This window comes from Drosophila serrata, unplaced genomic scaffold, assembly GCF_035046125.1.
Source record: "Drosophila serrata isolate PLE 108 unplaced genomic scaffold, ASM3504612v1 contig_348, whole genome shotgun sequence".
Taxonomy (NCBI): domain Eukaryota; kingdom Metazoa; phylum Arthropoda; class Insecta; order Diptera; family Drosophilidae; genus Drosophila; species Drosophila serrata.
This window is the reverse complement of record NW_028257246.1, coordinates 1,550-18,307: the sequence shown is the minus strand read 5'-3', so window position 1 is coordinate 18,307 and position 16,758 is coordinate 1,550. Positions and strand designations below refer to the sequence as shown.

The 16,758-nt window shown below is 38.9% G+C and overlaps 1 protein-coding gene and 1 pseudogene across 1 annotated transcript; one reads left to right on the top strand and one right to left on the bottom strand.

Moving 5' to 3' along the window:
- Positions 1-368: 368 nt before the first annotated feature.
- On the bottom strand, positions 369-5,366 carry LOC147642819 (odorant receptor 42a-like). The gene is made up of 3 exons (XM_086838510.1): positions 4,561-5,366; positions 659-1,016; positions 369-597 (listed from the first exon to the last, which is right to left on the bottom strand). The coding sequence occupies exons 1-3, from the start codon at positions 5,334-5,336 to the stop codon at positions 511-513; spliced, it is 1,221 nt and encodes a 406-aa protein (XP_086694636.1). The 5' UTR covers positions 5,337-5,366; the 3' UTR covers positions 369-510.
- Positions 5,367-7,453: 2,087 nt separating this feature from the next.
- Positions 7,454-8,241, top strand: LOC147642818 (uncharacterized; annotated as a pseudogene).
- Positions 8,242-16,758: the final 8,517 nt, after the last annotated feature.

Below are 16,758 nucleotides of genomic sequence, written 5' to 3'. Positions count from 1 at the left end.
ATACCTTAAGTACTTTCCCTATCTTCTTTTGCGTTTTTCTCAAAACTGCGTTTTTTAAAACGGTGTACATGATTTCTCAAAAATTTCTGGACCGATTCTCTTCAAATTTGTTACACAGCTTCTCTATAACGTCCTCTATGGCATGACGTAGGATTTTTTTTTATCGATATTAAACTTTTTTTAAGTTATAAATTTTTAAAACAAAAATTTCGTCTAAAAAAAAAAAATTTTTCCAAGTACTCCCAAAAACGGCTACATCATGCTATAGGCATACTTATATAGTTCATAAAATATTTTTGTTTTTTAATTTCAGATAACAAATGTGGTGTGCAGCATGTACACCATCCGACCATTCCGTAAAAAATGCCTTTTTTGACTTTTAAGAAGTATTGTTTAGTTTAACATATGTACTTTGATGTACTAATAAATATAAAGTTGTATTCTAAATAACTTTGAATAACCCTCAAATTTTCAGGCGTCCACGATGATCTACACCCTTAACTCATTTCATTACTCATCATCATTTGATTTGGCAAGTTTCTCGGCAATGTTCATTTGCTTAACCAGAGTAAAGACTGAGAATGAGAACTTGGTAACCTGCAATATAAATTTAATCAATGCAGTAATTTTCAACTATCAACTTATGTTATGTGCTTACACTGATATTGGTGCCCACGGATATGGGAAATACGTTCATGGCCATGAATGTTATCGGCTGCTGAAGTTTCTGCAGAAAGTACATTAAGGTCTTCTTATAGCGAGTCTCTTCGTCGATCCAGTTGGAGTGAAACAAAGCGTCCGCAAGTTTGTAGCAGTCCTCAGTCAGATAGTTGCAGAGTATACAGAAGGGCGTGGTCTCAAGGAGCACGGCAGCCATAAAAGATAACGCAGCGATGGCCGATCCCAGATTAGCGAACAAAACAATGTTTATAAGGGTGAAGCCAAGGACCAAGCCGACCACCAAGAATTGCACAAATATGGTTCCAGAGATCACTGGACGAAGACAATCGACATAGCTGAACGAGTAAGGGGCAAAACAGATTAAAATTATTAAAACATGATAACATCGTAAATCCAAATATCCTAGGTTTTTGCTGTTTTCAATTAAAACACTGAAAATCGATCGGTCCTCAAATAAGAACATAAACATAGAACTTTTGCCGATTTTCCAAAGTCCTCATATAAGATGAGTTATATGGCAGTTGTCATTGTGGACAGCCGTCTATATAGATAAGCAGGCAGAATTTAAAATCAACTTACTTTTGAGGCTGGTTCATCGGTAATCCCGGTTTTCCAGAATTACAAACTTGTCAAATTATTTTTAAAGATAATCTTAATTTAACTTTTAATGGTCATAAAATTTGCTATAAAAAATTGATGCAGTTAACCATCAACTATTCAAGTCAGGGCTCTGAGTGAATGTCGTTAACTTTTCTGCAATTATACAGCAGCCATAATCATGAGTATATTTAAATACATACATACATGTAGGTTGTTTTCAATTTATCGCATAAAACAACATAATTCTAATAAATGTAAATAATAATAATATTGTAAATTAGTCTTTATTAAATACATATAAACGATTTCTGATAAGTATTTTGCCGATTGTCTGGCAAGTTAAATACTTCCATAGAAATGATAAGTACATATAAAGAAAATGTAAATGTTTTATTAAAAATGGGCTATTAACTATTTTTGCAAACAAAAAATCAAATTATATTATATTTTTAACACTCTAGTGCCCAAGACCGCCTCTAGACGTGCACATTGAAAAGTATCTACATATGTATATTTATACCCTTGCAGGGTATTATAATTTCAGTCAGAAGTTTGCAACGCAGTGAAGGAGGCACCTCCGACTATATAAAGTATATATATTCTTGATCAGGATCAACAGCCGAGTCGATCTAGCCATGTCCGTCTGTCCGTCTGTCCGTCTGTCCGTCTGTCCGTCTGTCCGTTTCTACGCAAACTAGTCTCACAGTTTTGAAGCTATCTGAATGAAACTTTGTAGTTAGCCTTCTATATACTCTCACTCGTATATATGTCGGAACGGGCCGGATCGGACGACTATATCATATAGCTGCCATAGGAATGATCGGAAAATTTTTACAAAAAAAATTTTAACTTTTTCAGTTCTCTATAGAATTGGATCAAATTTGAGATATAGCCATTTAATATTATTCTACAATTTTGTGTACAATTTTATGAAAATCGGACGACTATATCATATAGCTCCCATAGGAACGATCGAGAAATTAATTCAATTAATAAGTATAATATTTTCAGTTTTCAACAGATTTTCATCAAATTTGAGATATAGCCGTTTCATATTATTCTACAATTTTGTGTAAAATTTTATGAAAATCGGACTAATATATCATATAGCTCCCATAGGAACGATCGAGAAATTTGAGAGGAATGAGATTGGCGGTGGCTGTTGTCGGAAGACTGACAATCGCGGTGGCGATAACATTTTTAGTTTTCAACAGAATTTAATCAAATTTGAGATATAGCCATTTCATATTATTCTAAAATTTTGTGTAAAATTTTATGAAAATCAAACGACTATATCATATAGGTGCCATACAAACGATCGTTTGATGTAGAAGAAAAATACAAATCTGTGAATATAAAGCTGCAAATATAATATGTATAGGTGAATGAAATAAAAGCAGGTATTACTTCATTGTTTTTAAACACATATATATATAATTTATATGGTATGGATTTCTAGTCATAGAATTTCTATCTGCAAGGGTAGTTAAACTTCGGCGGGCCGAAGTTAGCTTCCTTTCTTGTTATTTATAATTTCAGTCAGAAGTTTGCGACGCAGTGAAGGAGGCACCTCCGACCATATAAAGTATATATTTTCTTGATCAGGATCAACAGCCGAGTCGATCTAGCCATGTCCGTCTGTCCGTCTGTCCGTCTGTCCGTCTGTCCGTCAGTCCGTCTGTCCGTCTGTCCTTCTGTCCGTCTGTCCGTTTCTACGCAAACTAGTCTCTCAGTTTTGAAGCTATCTGAATGAAACTTTGCAGTTAGCCTTCTATATTCTCTCACTCGTATATATGTTGAAACGGGCCGGATCGGACTATATCATATCATATATATCATATATGACTATATCATATAGCTGCCATAGGAATGATCGGATAATTTTCACAAAAAAATTATAACAATTTCAGTTTTCAACGGAATTTGATCAAATTTAAGATATAGCCATTTTACTATACTCTACAATTTTGTATAAAATTTAATGAAAATCGGACAACTATATCATATAGCTCCAATAGGAACTATCGAGAAATTAAGACAATTAAAAATTATAACATTTTCAGTTTTCAACAGATTTTCATCAAATTTGAGGTATAGCCATTTTATATCAGTCTTAAATTTTGTGTAAAATTTTATGAAAATCGGACTACTATATTATATAGGTGCCATACAAACGATCGTTAGATGTGGAGAAAAATGCACATCTGTGACTGTAAAACTGCTATGTAAAGGTGAATAAAATGAAAGCAGGTATTACTTCATTGTTTTTTAACACAAATAAATATAATTTATATTGTTGGGATTCCAAGTCATAGAAGTTCTATCTGCAAGGGTATATAAACTTCGGCGTGCCGAAGTTAGCTTCCTTTCTTGTTTTTTATTGCAATCCTTTTTGTGTACGTTTTGTGTTTTTTTCGTATTGGGGGAAGTCCCAATACGTTGTGTTTGCAATACGTATTAGTGCTTTCGTCAGCTGCTACAGCCACTTAAATATTAAAATTTTTGAAATTTTTTTGTAAAGAGTACCAAATAAAAATAAGAAAGGAAGCTAACTTCGGCACGCCGGAGCTTTTATACCCTTGCAGATAGACCTTCAATAACTAGGAATTAATGCAATACAAATTATATATAAGTTAACACATCCAGTTCCCATAGACAGAAACTGTCGAGTAAAGAAACTGCCGACTCCGCCCGGATTTTAGATTAATATAACATGGCTATTTATCATATTCGATGCAAATCTGTTGAAAAATAGAAAAGTAATAATTTTGTTTTCTAACAATTTTCCAATCGTTGCTATGGCTAACTGTATAGTTTTATTCAGATAGCTTCAAAACTTAGGGGCTTCTTTGCGTAGAAACGGACAGACAGGCATGGTTCGATCGGCTCTGCTGTTGATGCTGATCAAAAAATATGTATATACTTTATATGATCGAAGGTGACTCCTTTCATGCATGGCAAAATGCTGACTGAAATTATAATACCAAAGACAATAAAGTCTATTGTCTTTGATAATACCCTGCAGTTGGCCAGGGCAGACAGGCTCTAAATAGTCTTATTGAGTTTTCGGCTTAATGTGCTTTAGATTTCAAATAAAAACGTCCTGCTAAATAAAGGGAATGTATATAAAAAAGTTAATAAAATTAATTTGTCAAAGCATTCTATGTGTACCGAATTTAAAGAACACGAGGACTAGGCGCGAATTTATCTGGTACCGGTATATCAACTCGTGTCCATAGTTATTTGGCCTAAATATGAACAACAGCAACGACTACTTACCGCAGTATTATCTTATGGTCTTGAATGCATTCCACCAGCTTCTCGTAGCGCTCCTCGTGACTCTCCACCGGATCAGTGCCGAGGCGACGCAGTCGGTCCGCAAAGATGGACATGTGGGCGCGCAACACGAGTACAAAGTTCACGGGATAGCAGTCCACACAGACGTCTTGGAAGCAGGCGCCAGCCATGGCAAAGTACTCCAAGCCGGCCTGCAGGGCGAGGTGCCAGTGACTGGAGCGCCAGTCCAAGTACGGGTAGTAGTTCTGATAGGGCGGCCTTCCGATTAAAATCGCCGAGAGAAAGGTGTTCGTGGCATACGCCATGTACACCGTCATGAAGAAAAAGAAGATCCGGTTGCTGAGAGAGACCGCGCGGTGGACTTGCAGGCGTTCGCTGGCCTGCGTGAGTCGCTTGTCCATTTCGTCCAGAATGGCGTTGGCTTCATCGAACCGCTTGACGAGGGCCCACACAATCAGCACCTTGGTGGAGCAGGACCAGGCATTGAAAGCAACCTGCAGCGAGGTGAGGAACTCGCCAGGCGAAAACTCCGACAGATGGCTTATGTAGCCCGTAAGGAAGCCGATGGGCTGATAGAATGTCGAGCTCAGATTCAGAGCAAAAGACCACAAGACGTAGGCCAGGAAATGTGTTGCGGGAGGCTTACGCACGCCCATCAGGAAGATGCAGCGCAGTAGGTACAGAGTCGCGTCCCTGGAGCGAGCCGGAAGATCCTCGGAAAGCGTGTACATGGCCGGAAAGATCCTGCGTAGCTGCATGGTGGCTTCCCTTGAATTTGAATTCTCGAGTGCAAAGGTCGGCGGCAGAGCCCTTTTATATGGCTGCCAGTAGCGTGATTATAAGCTCATCAGCGAAGCGGTTGGGTAATTCATGAGCGAGACTCCAAATGTCGTTTGTATAAATCAATTAGAGCAAGTGCCAAGTTCTTGCGACACCGAATTTGTGGAACCCTTCACTTCGATGAGCTGACACATTGTAGGGCACTGAAGGTGGCACATGTCTGCTCAGCAACCGACTAATGGGGAGTATGTAAAGCTAAGTAGAAGTGTAAAAGTTTACACTTACTTATAAATAGTTGATGATCCGCTTACCCCTTAATGGGACAAACAAGCCTGCAACAGTTCCCAGTATGAAAAGATTCAAATTCAGGTGGCTTTTGTAGTTACCAAACAGGTAGGTTTAAAGAATTCCCAGTACACCGTATACCGCATACTCAAAAGTAATTCATTGATTTTGTTACGCAGCAGCTCGAAGGCAGTCGAAATGTGTTGTCCAAACTTTCGGTTAAATACGAGACACTACAGCCAAAAGCTGCGACAAACGACTCAGCTGCAACATCTCCATTTAATTAATAAACAATGACAGCCCGGCAGCAGCCGAAAAGGGTTAAGACTAGGCCCTGAAAACTTTTTAATTAAATAAGTCAATTGGCAGCAGCTGAAAATCGAAAGCTTAAATTGCCAGCCAGCAACCTATCGATATTTGTACAGTACAAGCCACATTGTAGGTAGTAGTCCAGTCATTGATTATTGCTCCATTTGAACTCTATGCTAGTAATACCTAATGATAGCAATTTATCACCCTCGAGACTCAAAGGACTGGTAAAATAAGGAAAACTAGTAGTAGTGAAATGCGGAAGAAGCTATTTCCGCGTATTAAAGCATAGATGTAAAATAATTCTAATTTTAAGTTAATTAAAAATTGAGCAAATATATTCCATCTGTAGTCAATGAAGCAGCATCTAAGGTAAGCATTACGCATTAAGAAAACAATTCAAATAAATTAATCAGTTATAAGAAATGTTATGCAAAACCAAAATGATTTTTTTAACGCACAAAACATTTGGTACTTATAATCTCACTGTGAGCATACACTACTGTCGCATTCTAGACTATTTTCCTAAAGAATATACAGATAAGTCAAATTAATTATTTCTCGTAAATTTCATTTAATACAAATGTCAGGAATAAAACCGTGTTAACGGCTTTTAAAATATTTGTGGTGTGTACAAATAAAAAGTCACCATCATCATTGGAAAATGTACTCTGTTAAAAATAAAATAAATAGTTATTTCGTTAAAAAGGAGTAAAGCAGGAGCTGAATCATAAAATGGCACTTGATTGAAAAGAAGGAAGAATTCTAATTCAAATTTTTGGGCATTAAGCAAATTACAGTAAAAGACTTTGACTTCAAGCAAGCAAAAGGGCGTTTCTAGCGCATTTGTTGAAAAATTGTAATTATTGACTGAAGTAAGAAGAAGGCCATAGATTAGGACTCATACTATTTATAAACAATTTTTTTGGTTCAGCAGTGGATAGCGGAAAGTCTTTCATTCGCTCAATACGAAAGTCAAAGTATTGTAGAAAGTCGAACGAAAACAAAAACAAACCTCCCATTTTCCAAGATATTTGTGATTTTTATTTTCAATATTAAGTGGCATTTACCGTTTTCATTAACTGTAAATTCGCATTTCCATAGGTCATATGAGAAATCAGTATCCGCTTGCTACAAGTCGCCGCACAAATATTTGATTTCATCCGACTGTTTTTGTTGGGTTCGTCCGCCTCAACGGAAGCCCGTCCGCAACAGGTGCTGAATTTCATTTTCCCGAGAAGCAAACTCATTTGCACTTGGAGCCATGACAACAAGTCTGGCTGGAAATCGTTGGAGGCAGGAGAGAGGCTAGTCAAATGTTGATATTAGCCACCCGAGCGGGGCCGCACTGGACTGGGACGAAAGCAACAGAGGGCGGGATAAGCGACTTCACAGCGAAGGCAGCCCGAACTCGTTTCACTTCAAAGTAAATAAACAGGAATTCACATTTTGTACCTATCCCGACTCACCGCTTTTATCCATTGGATCCTTCGAGTGCGAAATGGGAAGGCGTTGTCACTGGTTTCGAGTGACGCTTGCTTTTGTGGTGAAGATCAACGTCTTGCTGATAGTGGTGGGAGTGATCTTTATGCTGGACGTTATGGGCCACTACTACTTGAGGTCCCTCACTTTTCCCGGCCTGCGGGTCTACCCTGTTGGCCTGTGAGCCTGGCTGCTTTGGGTGCGCGCCCTCACGTTGCTGGTATACATTCTAAATGCGATCCTGGGAATCCGAATGGCCCAGAACCCGAGCGTCTTGAAGTTTGCCTTGTATATGCTGATGGGACTGGTGGTCCTCCTTTATAACCCCATCATCGCTTCCACACGGTTCATGTACCGCTGGAAGTTTGAGTACTATGCGACGCAAGTTACCCTACAGTGCTGGGCCATGGACATGATGGACAAGTTAGAAGTGAAGTTCACCTGCTGATGGCTGACTACCTGATGGCTTCGACCAATCGCACCTGGTAAAGCGACTCCTGCTGTGAGAAGCCGGAGTGTCCCGGATGCATCTAAAATATCAAAAAGTACTTGTGGACAGTCGAGATGGAAGTTGCGAGGGACCACTATTTCGTCGCAATATTTCTGGTGGCGGGCCTGATACTTATGGTTCTCTACTTCGAGGACGTACCGTTGTACGACGATCCATTCGAGGATGACTCCGACTATGACAGTGATGAGAGGCAGGACCCATCCCCCAGGCTGGTGCCTTATGGAGATGTCAAAGCAGCCGCCCATGAAGCCGATTCAGGAGCAAAAACCGAGTCTCCGCCCTCTCTGGTCAATTGAACTTTAATCCAGCTTTCTTGCCCAACGCCTCTGGCATGCCGTTTTGTCTGGTAGCTTGTTCCGGCTCATTAACTGCGAAACCAATGGTCCACACAATTATTACATCCAGTCAGCTTCCACTAATATCGGTACTTAATTAGCTCTCAAAATAAAATGCCAGAAATAAAGTTTAATGGCTCCGATCTGAGCCCAAGAAAAAAAACGTCGAATATGGTTTAATGGATTTATAAGGATTTATTGGCCTGGCTGGAGTTTCTTGTTTGTAAGTATTGGTTAATGTTTCACTTTGGGCGCTGCTATAATTAATACAATCTCGTACACTACAAGAGATGATTTTAACCTTAACTGGTATCAGTTGGTAATTTAGCAGTCGGTTTAAAATCAAGCCTTTAAATGATGTGACTGCATTATTATTATTTATATTTCATATTTATACCATGCATTTTGTAAGTCGGGTATACCGTCCCATTCGCATTGTCAATTCCCCTTTCGCGATTGGCCTTAGAATGGCGGAAAATGCCTTGTGTGGGTGGGGGAGCGTTGGGAGGTTCAGAAAAGTGCACTGCTGTGCTTCCGTTGCGGTTTGTCTGGAGGAAGCGCCACCGAAAAATAAACAGTCAGAAAGGATGCGCAATGTAACGGAAGTGCGCGAAATTTGTGAACATTTAACCAAGCGGCCCCTCCGCCCCGCTTCCTTTTGTCACTCCTGCGGAGGGGATAGGTAGGCAGTGGGAGAGCCTGTTGGTGGATGGCTGAGTGGACTGGTGAATTGACAGTTTAGGGATAGAGTGCATTTTGCGGGCGGATGATAACTATGACATTTTAATGATGTCGACGTTTTTGACAGTTGGCTTGAAGATTTCGCAATAGTTTGACAGTTGGCCTTTTGGAATTCTAAGCGACAGAGCTGAGCAGCTAGCAAAAGAAAGCGAACTTAAATTGAATTTATGACTTTCGTCTGGAAAGTTAGGCCACCTTAAAAAGCAAATTATTTAAATTTAATATGGTTTGAATTCAAAGTTTTTGGCTATAAACCGTTGACGATAATACTGTGGGGAAAAATTGGATTGTTATGAGTATATTAAGCATAGTTTCAACTCGTTTCGGTAGTTCAAACAAGAAGCGCAGCATATATGTATGTACATACATATATATGTAAAGTGTATATATTCCCAATCAGAATCGCCATCGGAGTCGAATTAGCCATGTCGGTTTATCCGTCCGTCTGAAACGACAGAACTCAGATACCATAAGAGCTTAAAACGGCAATTTTTATACCCTTGCAGGGTATTATAATTTCAGTCAGAAGTTTGCAACGCAGTGAAGGAGGCACCTCCGACTATATAAAGTATATATATTCTTGATCAGGATCAACAGCCGAGTCCATCTAGCTATGTCCGTCTGTCCGTCTGTAAGTCTGTCCGTTTCTACGCAAACTAGTCTCTCAGTTTTGAAGCTATCTTAGTCTTCTATATACTTTCACTCGTATATATGTCGGAACGGGCCGGATCGGACGACTATATCAATTAGCTGCCATAGGAATGATCGGAAAATTTTTACAAACAAAAACTATAACATTTTCAGTTTATAACAGAATTTGATCAAATTTGAGATATAGCCATTTCAAATTATTCTACAATTTTGTGGAAAATTTTATGAAAATCAGACAGTTATATCATATAGCTCCCATAGGAACGATCGAGAAATTGATACAATTAAACATTATAACGTTTTCAGTTTTCATCAGATTTTTCAGATGTCGAAAACTGGCAAAGATATTTATTTTCTAAAAATGTTCCGATCGTTTCTAATCTAAAAGGCGAGTACTTGCCCTGAAACAAGGACGTTTCGTTTCGTTTTGTGCGTTGAAAAGTCAGACATACGTTTTCTGACCACATTTTCATTATACATATAGCTGAAATTTAAGGTATTTGGTTCAATATGACCATAGAGCTTGCGTAAACTTGGTTAGCTCTAATACATGCAAATGGTAGTCTAAGCAGATATTAATTCATGATACCTATACACAATATTAATCTTGGTTAAAGTTAATTTTGAAAATGAAAATAATTAAACAGGTTTCGTATAAATACTTCTGACTTAGATAAAATGTGTGCCTCAAACACGCTAGGTGTCGCGAAATTGCAGCGGCTCCTGCAGTACGAGCTGCCGTAAGGTATCCAAGTGGCGTCGGTAGCTTTTCACCAGCTTATGCTCGTGTAGTTTGCTATTTCTATCATATATTTTCAGATTTAGATTTACCTTGTTCTACACTAACCGTAGCACCGACTCACGCGAAAGAGTTTTTAATAAGACTTCGTTTAGGAAGCATTGATTTGGTTTTGAAAACGCTCTATTTTATGTGCCTACTCACCACTACTTTTACAATTTTAGTCAGAAGTTTGCAACCAAGTAAGGAGTCATCTCTGCCCATATAAAGTATATTTGTACATACATTTTTGATCAGAATCCGTCATGTCCGTAAATCCGTTTCTACTCAAACTAGTCTCCCAGTTTTAAAACTATCTATCTAAATGAAACTTTGCAGTAAGTACTCTATTTACTTTCACTCGTGTAGTAGCTGGAACGGACGATTATATCATTTAGCTGGCCTTGGACTAAATCATATAGATTTCATAGAACCCATCTGATAATTTTTATTCATTCGATAGCTGCAATCAAATGTCGGTGGCAGGGCTGGAAAGAGTATTGACAAACTAAGGCAGATGTCAGCCGTTTTTCCCGTCCCAACTTAAAAATGCTTGCGTTATTTCTTTACAAAAATGTTTTTTCTACTGTTAGCAGATACAGGTCACGCAGGAGGCAGCAGTTTATTACTTTCTTGCAAACGGGTCTTACCAATTGAGGATGGTAAAGGACTAGAAGTCAATCAAGTGAATCATAATTATTAACAAAAATCTGTTTTATTCTCATTTGTTTATTTTTTGATTTGATTATATGGCGCAAGACAAACAAATCTGATCGTTTTCCAACAGGAAACTTATAATTTACCGTATGAGAAACATGTGTTTTGTAGATTAATACCACAAACACTTAATTATTTCTCCTGACACTTATTTATGTTCACAGCAAAAGCAAGCCGTACTGTAGTCTTTTAAATTCAAAAAGTATATCAGTCGGAGTCATCGGGATGCGTGCTCCGTAGATCATTAAAGGCCTCCAATGATTTTTTATTTGCCATTCTACATTTATCCCAAACATACAGTATACATTGCTTCAAAACCTTTGCCATTGAAGAGTTCTTTGAAATGTTGCAGGTTGAAGTTTCATTGCTTTGTATAGTAATTGGCAATTTTAAGCTGAATGGGCTGTTGTGCCACCGAAGCGAGTGCAATTTTATTTTGTGAACGAATTGTTGCTAATATTAGAGAAATCAAAGAAGTCTTTTCTGTATTACCAGCTGAATCTAAGGAGTAAATCCCTCCAGTTTCCTCATTTGTTACTTTCTTAAGAGTATAAAATACAAAACTCTGTTTTTCATTTAGTAGTGGAAGATTTGTTAGAATTAATTCATTCTTAGGGTTGAGATCATACAGTTGTTGTCGGTGCGGGTCTTGATCAAAAGCATCATGCAGTCAGGCCTTATTGAAATAATAATGAATAAAAATGAAAAAAAATACATATTGATTTTATAGTTTTTCCTTCCATCATTAGAATTTTCTCGTCGTAGAAACCATCTTTGGACTTCAACGAACTTGAAAAAAAAACAAGAAAGGAAGCCAACTTCGGCTCGCCGAAGTTTTTATACCCTTGCAGATAGAACTTCTATGACTAGGAATCCATACAATATAAATCTATATATATAAAAATGCTCTGTTCGTGTCTACATCCTTCATAGACTTGAAAAGTTCTGAACCGTTTAAGCCCAAATTTTTACACAACATGCGTTGAGGTTCCAGCTCGGTTATTGTCTACTTTTGATGTTGATAGCTTATCTGCGGTCGCGAATATATCAATTTTTTTAGCGTTTCCCCGTGCCCCTACTGCTGCGCCCTCTACAGGCAGCCAGCTGAATCAAAGCATTTCCTGTCAAACATTCAAAACATATTGAAAGAAGAAATTGGAGACACAAATTTTATTTTTTTGTTCAGGTTCAGTAAGAAACGAAGTCATGCCACCAAAGAAGTCGAGATTGGGTCGTCGTATTCGCAATACAGAAGCAAAAAGACGTAAGATTACGAATATGACTGACGAAGAACGGGCCTCCATCCGAGAGACGCGGCTGCGCGATGAACTTTTACTCATACAGGTTAATGGTTCGGAGGACCGATTGCAATCATATATTGAAATGTCGTCAGTTGTTTCATCAGTACATTGTCGATATGTATGCAAAAATTGAAACAGAACGTTTGCTGTTCCTCCGATTGAATCAGACGAAACTTCGGTCGGATGAATATATACATTTGCGGGATGCTGTGATGAATGACCGTAATACAATCAACGTTGGAAAGCTCACGATTTTGCCATCCTCATACATAGGTAGTTCACGCCACATGCAGGAATATGCTCAAGATGCCATGGCATATGTTCGTTGCCACGGCCGTCCAGACTTATTTATCACCTTCACATGCAATCCAGCTTGGGACGAGATAGTACAGCTGTTATTTCCTGGACAATCGTATAGGGATAGGCATGACATCACAGCCCGTGTTTTCAGACAAAAGCTCAAGTCACTGATGGATTTCATTGTGAAACATGGAGTTTTTGGATCTGTGCGGTGCTGGATGTATTCAGTAGAATGGCAGAAGAGAGGATTGCCGCATGCGCACATACTGATTTGGCTGTATGATTTTTATCAAAATTACTCCAGATGAAATCGACGATGTTATATGCGCTGAGATTCCACGGGCCGAGGTTGATACGGATTTACATGAAGTTGTCATCAAGAACATGATCCATGGCCCAATTGGTACCCTCAACCCATGTTCACCATGCATGGTAGACGGGAAGTGTTCCAAGCGATATCGTCGAGCATTTACAGCCAACACCGTAACAGGGGACGATGGATATCCTCTGTATGGGAGACGGTCAACTGAAGATGGAGGGACTTCGGCAAATTTAAACATGAGAATTGGTGATATTGAGGTAGACAATCGTTGGGTGGTTCCATACTCACCACTATTGTCAAAATCATACAAAGCGCACATCAACGTAGAATATTGCAATTCCGTGAAATCGATTAAATATATCTGCAAGTACGTGAATAAAGGCAGCGATATGGCAGTTTTTGGTGTTTAGGCAGAAAATGGTGACAACAATGCAGTACGAGTTGTCGATGAAATATCTCAATACCAGGCTGGAAGATACATAAGCAGCAACGAGGCTGCATGGAGAATTTTTTCGTTCCCAATTCATGAACGCTATCCAGCTTTAGCTCACTTGGCAGTCCATTTGGAGAATGGTCAACGTGTCTATTTCACAGAAAGAAATGTGCAAGAAAGAGTCCTGAATCCGCCAGCGACAACTCTGACTGCCTTCTTCACCTTATGCCAGGAAGATGATTTTGCCAGAACCTTGATGTATTCAGAAGTGCCCTCTTAACCATAATATGCCACAGAGAAACGTGGCAGGGTACAGCTAGTATTAAATAAAATGAGTGGAAATGAGGAAAATATCCATTATTATTGCCACTCACTCATCTGTCCGCCGCTGTCGCTTTTACCATAGCGACTTCAAAAAGAGTCATTTCCGTTGTAGGGCGCTTGCGACTTAACTCTTTAACCCTTTTCAGTAGCCTCTTTGGGCTCCAGCGGTTCGATCTTTACTATTGGCTTTACAATTATTATATGTCTATTGAAAACGATACCTAATTACTAGTGATTTTTTAGATAAACAATAGCATAACGTGTTGGTAAGTAAATAATTTAATAACGCCATGACCAACTTACCCAATTATTATACCTTTGCAGGGTATTATAATTTCAGTCAGAAGTTTGCAACGCAGTGAATGAGGCAACTCCGACCATATAAAGTATATATATTCTTGATCAGGATCAACAGCCGAGTCGATCTAGCCATGTCCGTCTGTCCGTCTGTCCGTCTTTACGCAAACTAGCCTCTCAGTTTTGAAGCTATCTGATACTTTGTAGTTAGCCTTCTATATAATCTCACTCGTATATATGTCGGAACGGGCCGGATCCGACGACTATATCATATAGCTGCCATAGAAATGATCGGAAAATTTTTAGAAAAAAAATTATAACATTTTCAGTTTTCAACAGAATTTAATCAAATTTAAGATATAGTCATTTCATATTATTCTTCAATTTTGTGTAAAATTTTATGAAAATCGGACAACTATGTATATCATATAGCTCCCATAGGAACGATCGAGAAATTAAAATTAAAATTATAACATTTTCAGTTTTCAACTGATAAGATATGAAAGCTATGTCACATAATTACAAATTATAAATTGGATCGAAAATTAAAAACAACAAAATAATGATAACAGACAACATGAAGTTAGGACATTTGATGTCCAAATAAAGGACAAATTAGCAACACTGTCCAGTACTGATATCCATAGAGAAGATATCAAGATATCAAGCGGACGGCATGCGAAACAAGTCCCATATTACATATAACGTTTACATATTGATATATATTTTCTTTAATCGCGTAAATTATGTAGTATAACACTGCCTCATTTATTAGAGACTTGAGAGCTACACAGGGTTTTACACAAGTGCAAGACGACTATACGGCACTTTTAATGCATTGACAATGCATTAGCCGCAAAAATGGATAGATCTATATAAAACTAGCTGTACCCTGCCACGTTTCTCTGTGGCATATTATGGTTAAGAGGGCACTTCTGAATACATCAAGGTTCTGGCAAAATCATCTTCCTGGCATAAGGTGAAGAAGGCAGTCAGAGTTGTCGCTGGCGGATTCAGGACTCTTTCTTGCACATTTCTTTCTGTGAAATAGACACCTTGACCATTCTCCAAATGGACTGCCAAGTGAGCTAAAGCTGGATAGCGTTCATGAATTGGGAACGAAAAAATTCTCCATGCAGCCTCGTTGCTGCTTATGTATCTTCCAGCCTGGTATTGAGATATTTCATCGACAACTCGTACTGCATTGTTGTCACCATTTTCTGCCTAAACACCAAAAACTGCCATATCGCTGCCTTTATTCACGTACTTGCAGATATATTTAATCGATTTCACGGAATTGCAATATTCTACGTTGATGTGCGCTTTGTATGATTTTGACAATAGTGGTGAGTATGGAACAACCCAACGATTGTCTACCTCAATATCACCAATTCTCATGTTTAAATTTGCCGAAGTCCCTCCATCTTCAGTTGACCGTCTCCCATACAGAGGATATCCATCGTCCCCTGTTACGGTGTTGGCTGTAAATGCTCGACGATATCGCTTGGAACACTTCCCGTCTACCATGCATGGTGAACATGGGTTGAGGGTACCAATTGGGCCATGGATCATGTTCTTGATGACAACTTCATGTAAATCCGTATCAACCTCGGCCCGTGGAATCTCAGCGCATATAACATCGTCGATTTCATCTGGAGTAATTTTGATAAAAATCATACAGCCAAATCAGTATGTGCGCATGCGGCAATCCTCTCTTCTGCCATTCTACTGAATACATCCAGCACCGCACAGATCCAAAAACTCCATGTTTCACAATGAAATCCATCAGTGACTTGAGCTTTTGTCTGAAAACACGGGCTGTGATGTCATGCCTATCCCTATACGATTGTCCAGGAAATAACAGCTGTACTATCTCGTCCCAAGCTGGATTGCATGTGAAGGTGATAAATAAGTCTGGACGGCCGTGGCAACGAACATATGCCATGGCATCTTGAGCATATTCCTGCATGTGGCGTGAACTACCTATGTATGAGGATGGCAAAATCGTGAGCTTTCCAACGTTGATTGTATTACGGTCATTCATCACAGCATCCCGCAAATGTATATATTCATCCGACCGAAGTTTCGTCTGATTCAATCGGAGGAACAGCAAACGTTCTGTTTCAATTTTTGCATACATATCGACAATGTACTGATGAAACAACTGACGACATTTCAATATATGATTGCAATCGGTCCTCCGAACCATTAACCTGTATGAGTAAAAGTTCATCGCGCAGCCGCGTCTCTCGGATGGAGGCCCGTTCTTCGTCAGTCATATTCGTAATCTTACGTCTTTTTGCTTCTGTATTGCGAATACGACGACCCAATCTCGACTTCTTTGGTGGCATGACTTCGTTTCTTACTGAACCTGAACAAAAAAATAAAATTTGTATCTCCAATTTCTTCTTTCAATATGTTTTGAATGTTTGACAGGAAATGCTTTGATTCAGCTGGCTGCCTGTAGAGGGCGCAGCAGTAGGGGCACGGGGAAACGCTAAAAAAATTGATATATTCGCGACCGCAGATAAGCTATCAACATCAAAAGTAGACAATAACCGAGCTGGAACCTCAACGCATGTTGTGTAAAAATTTGGGCTTAAACGGTTCAGAA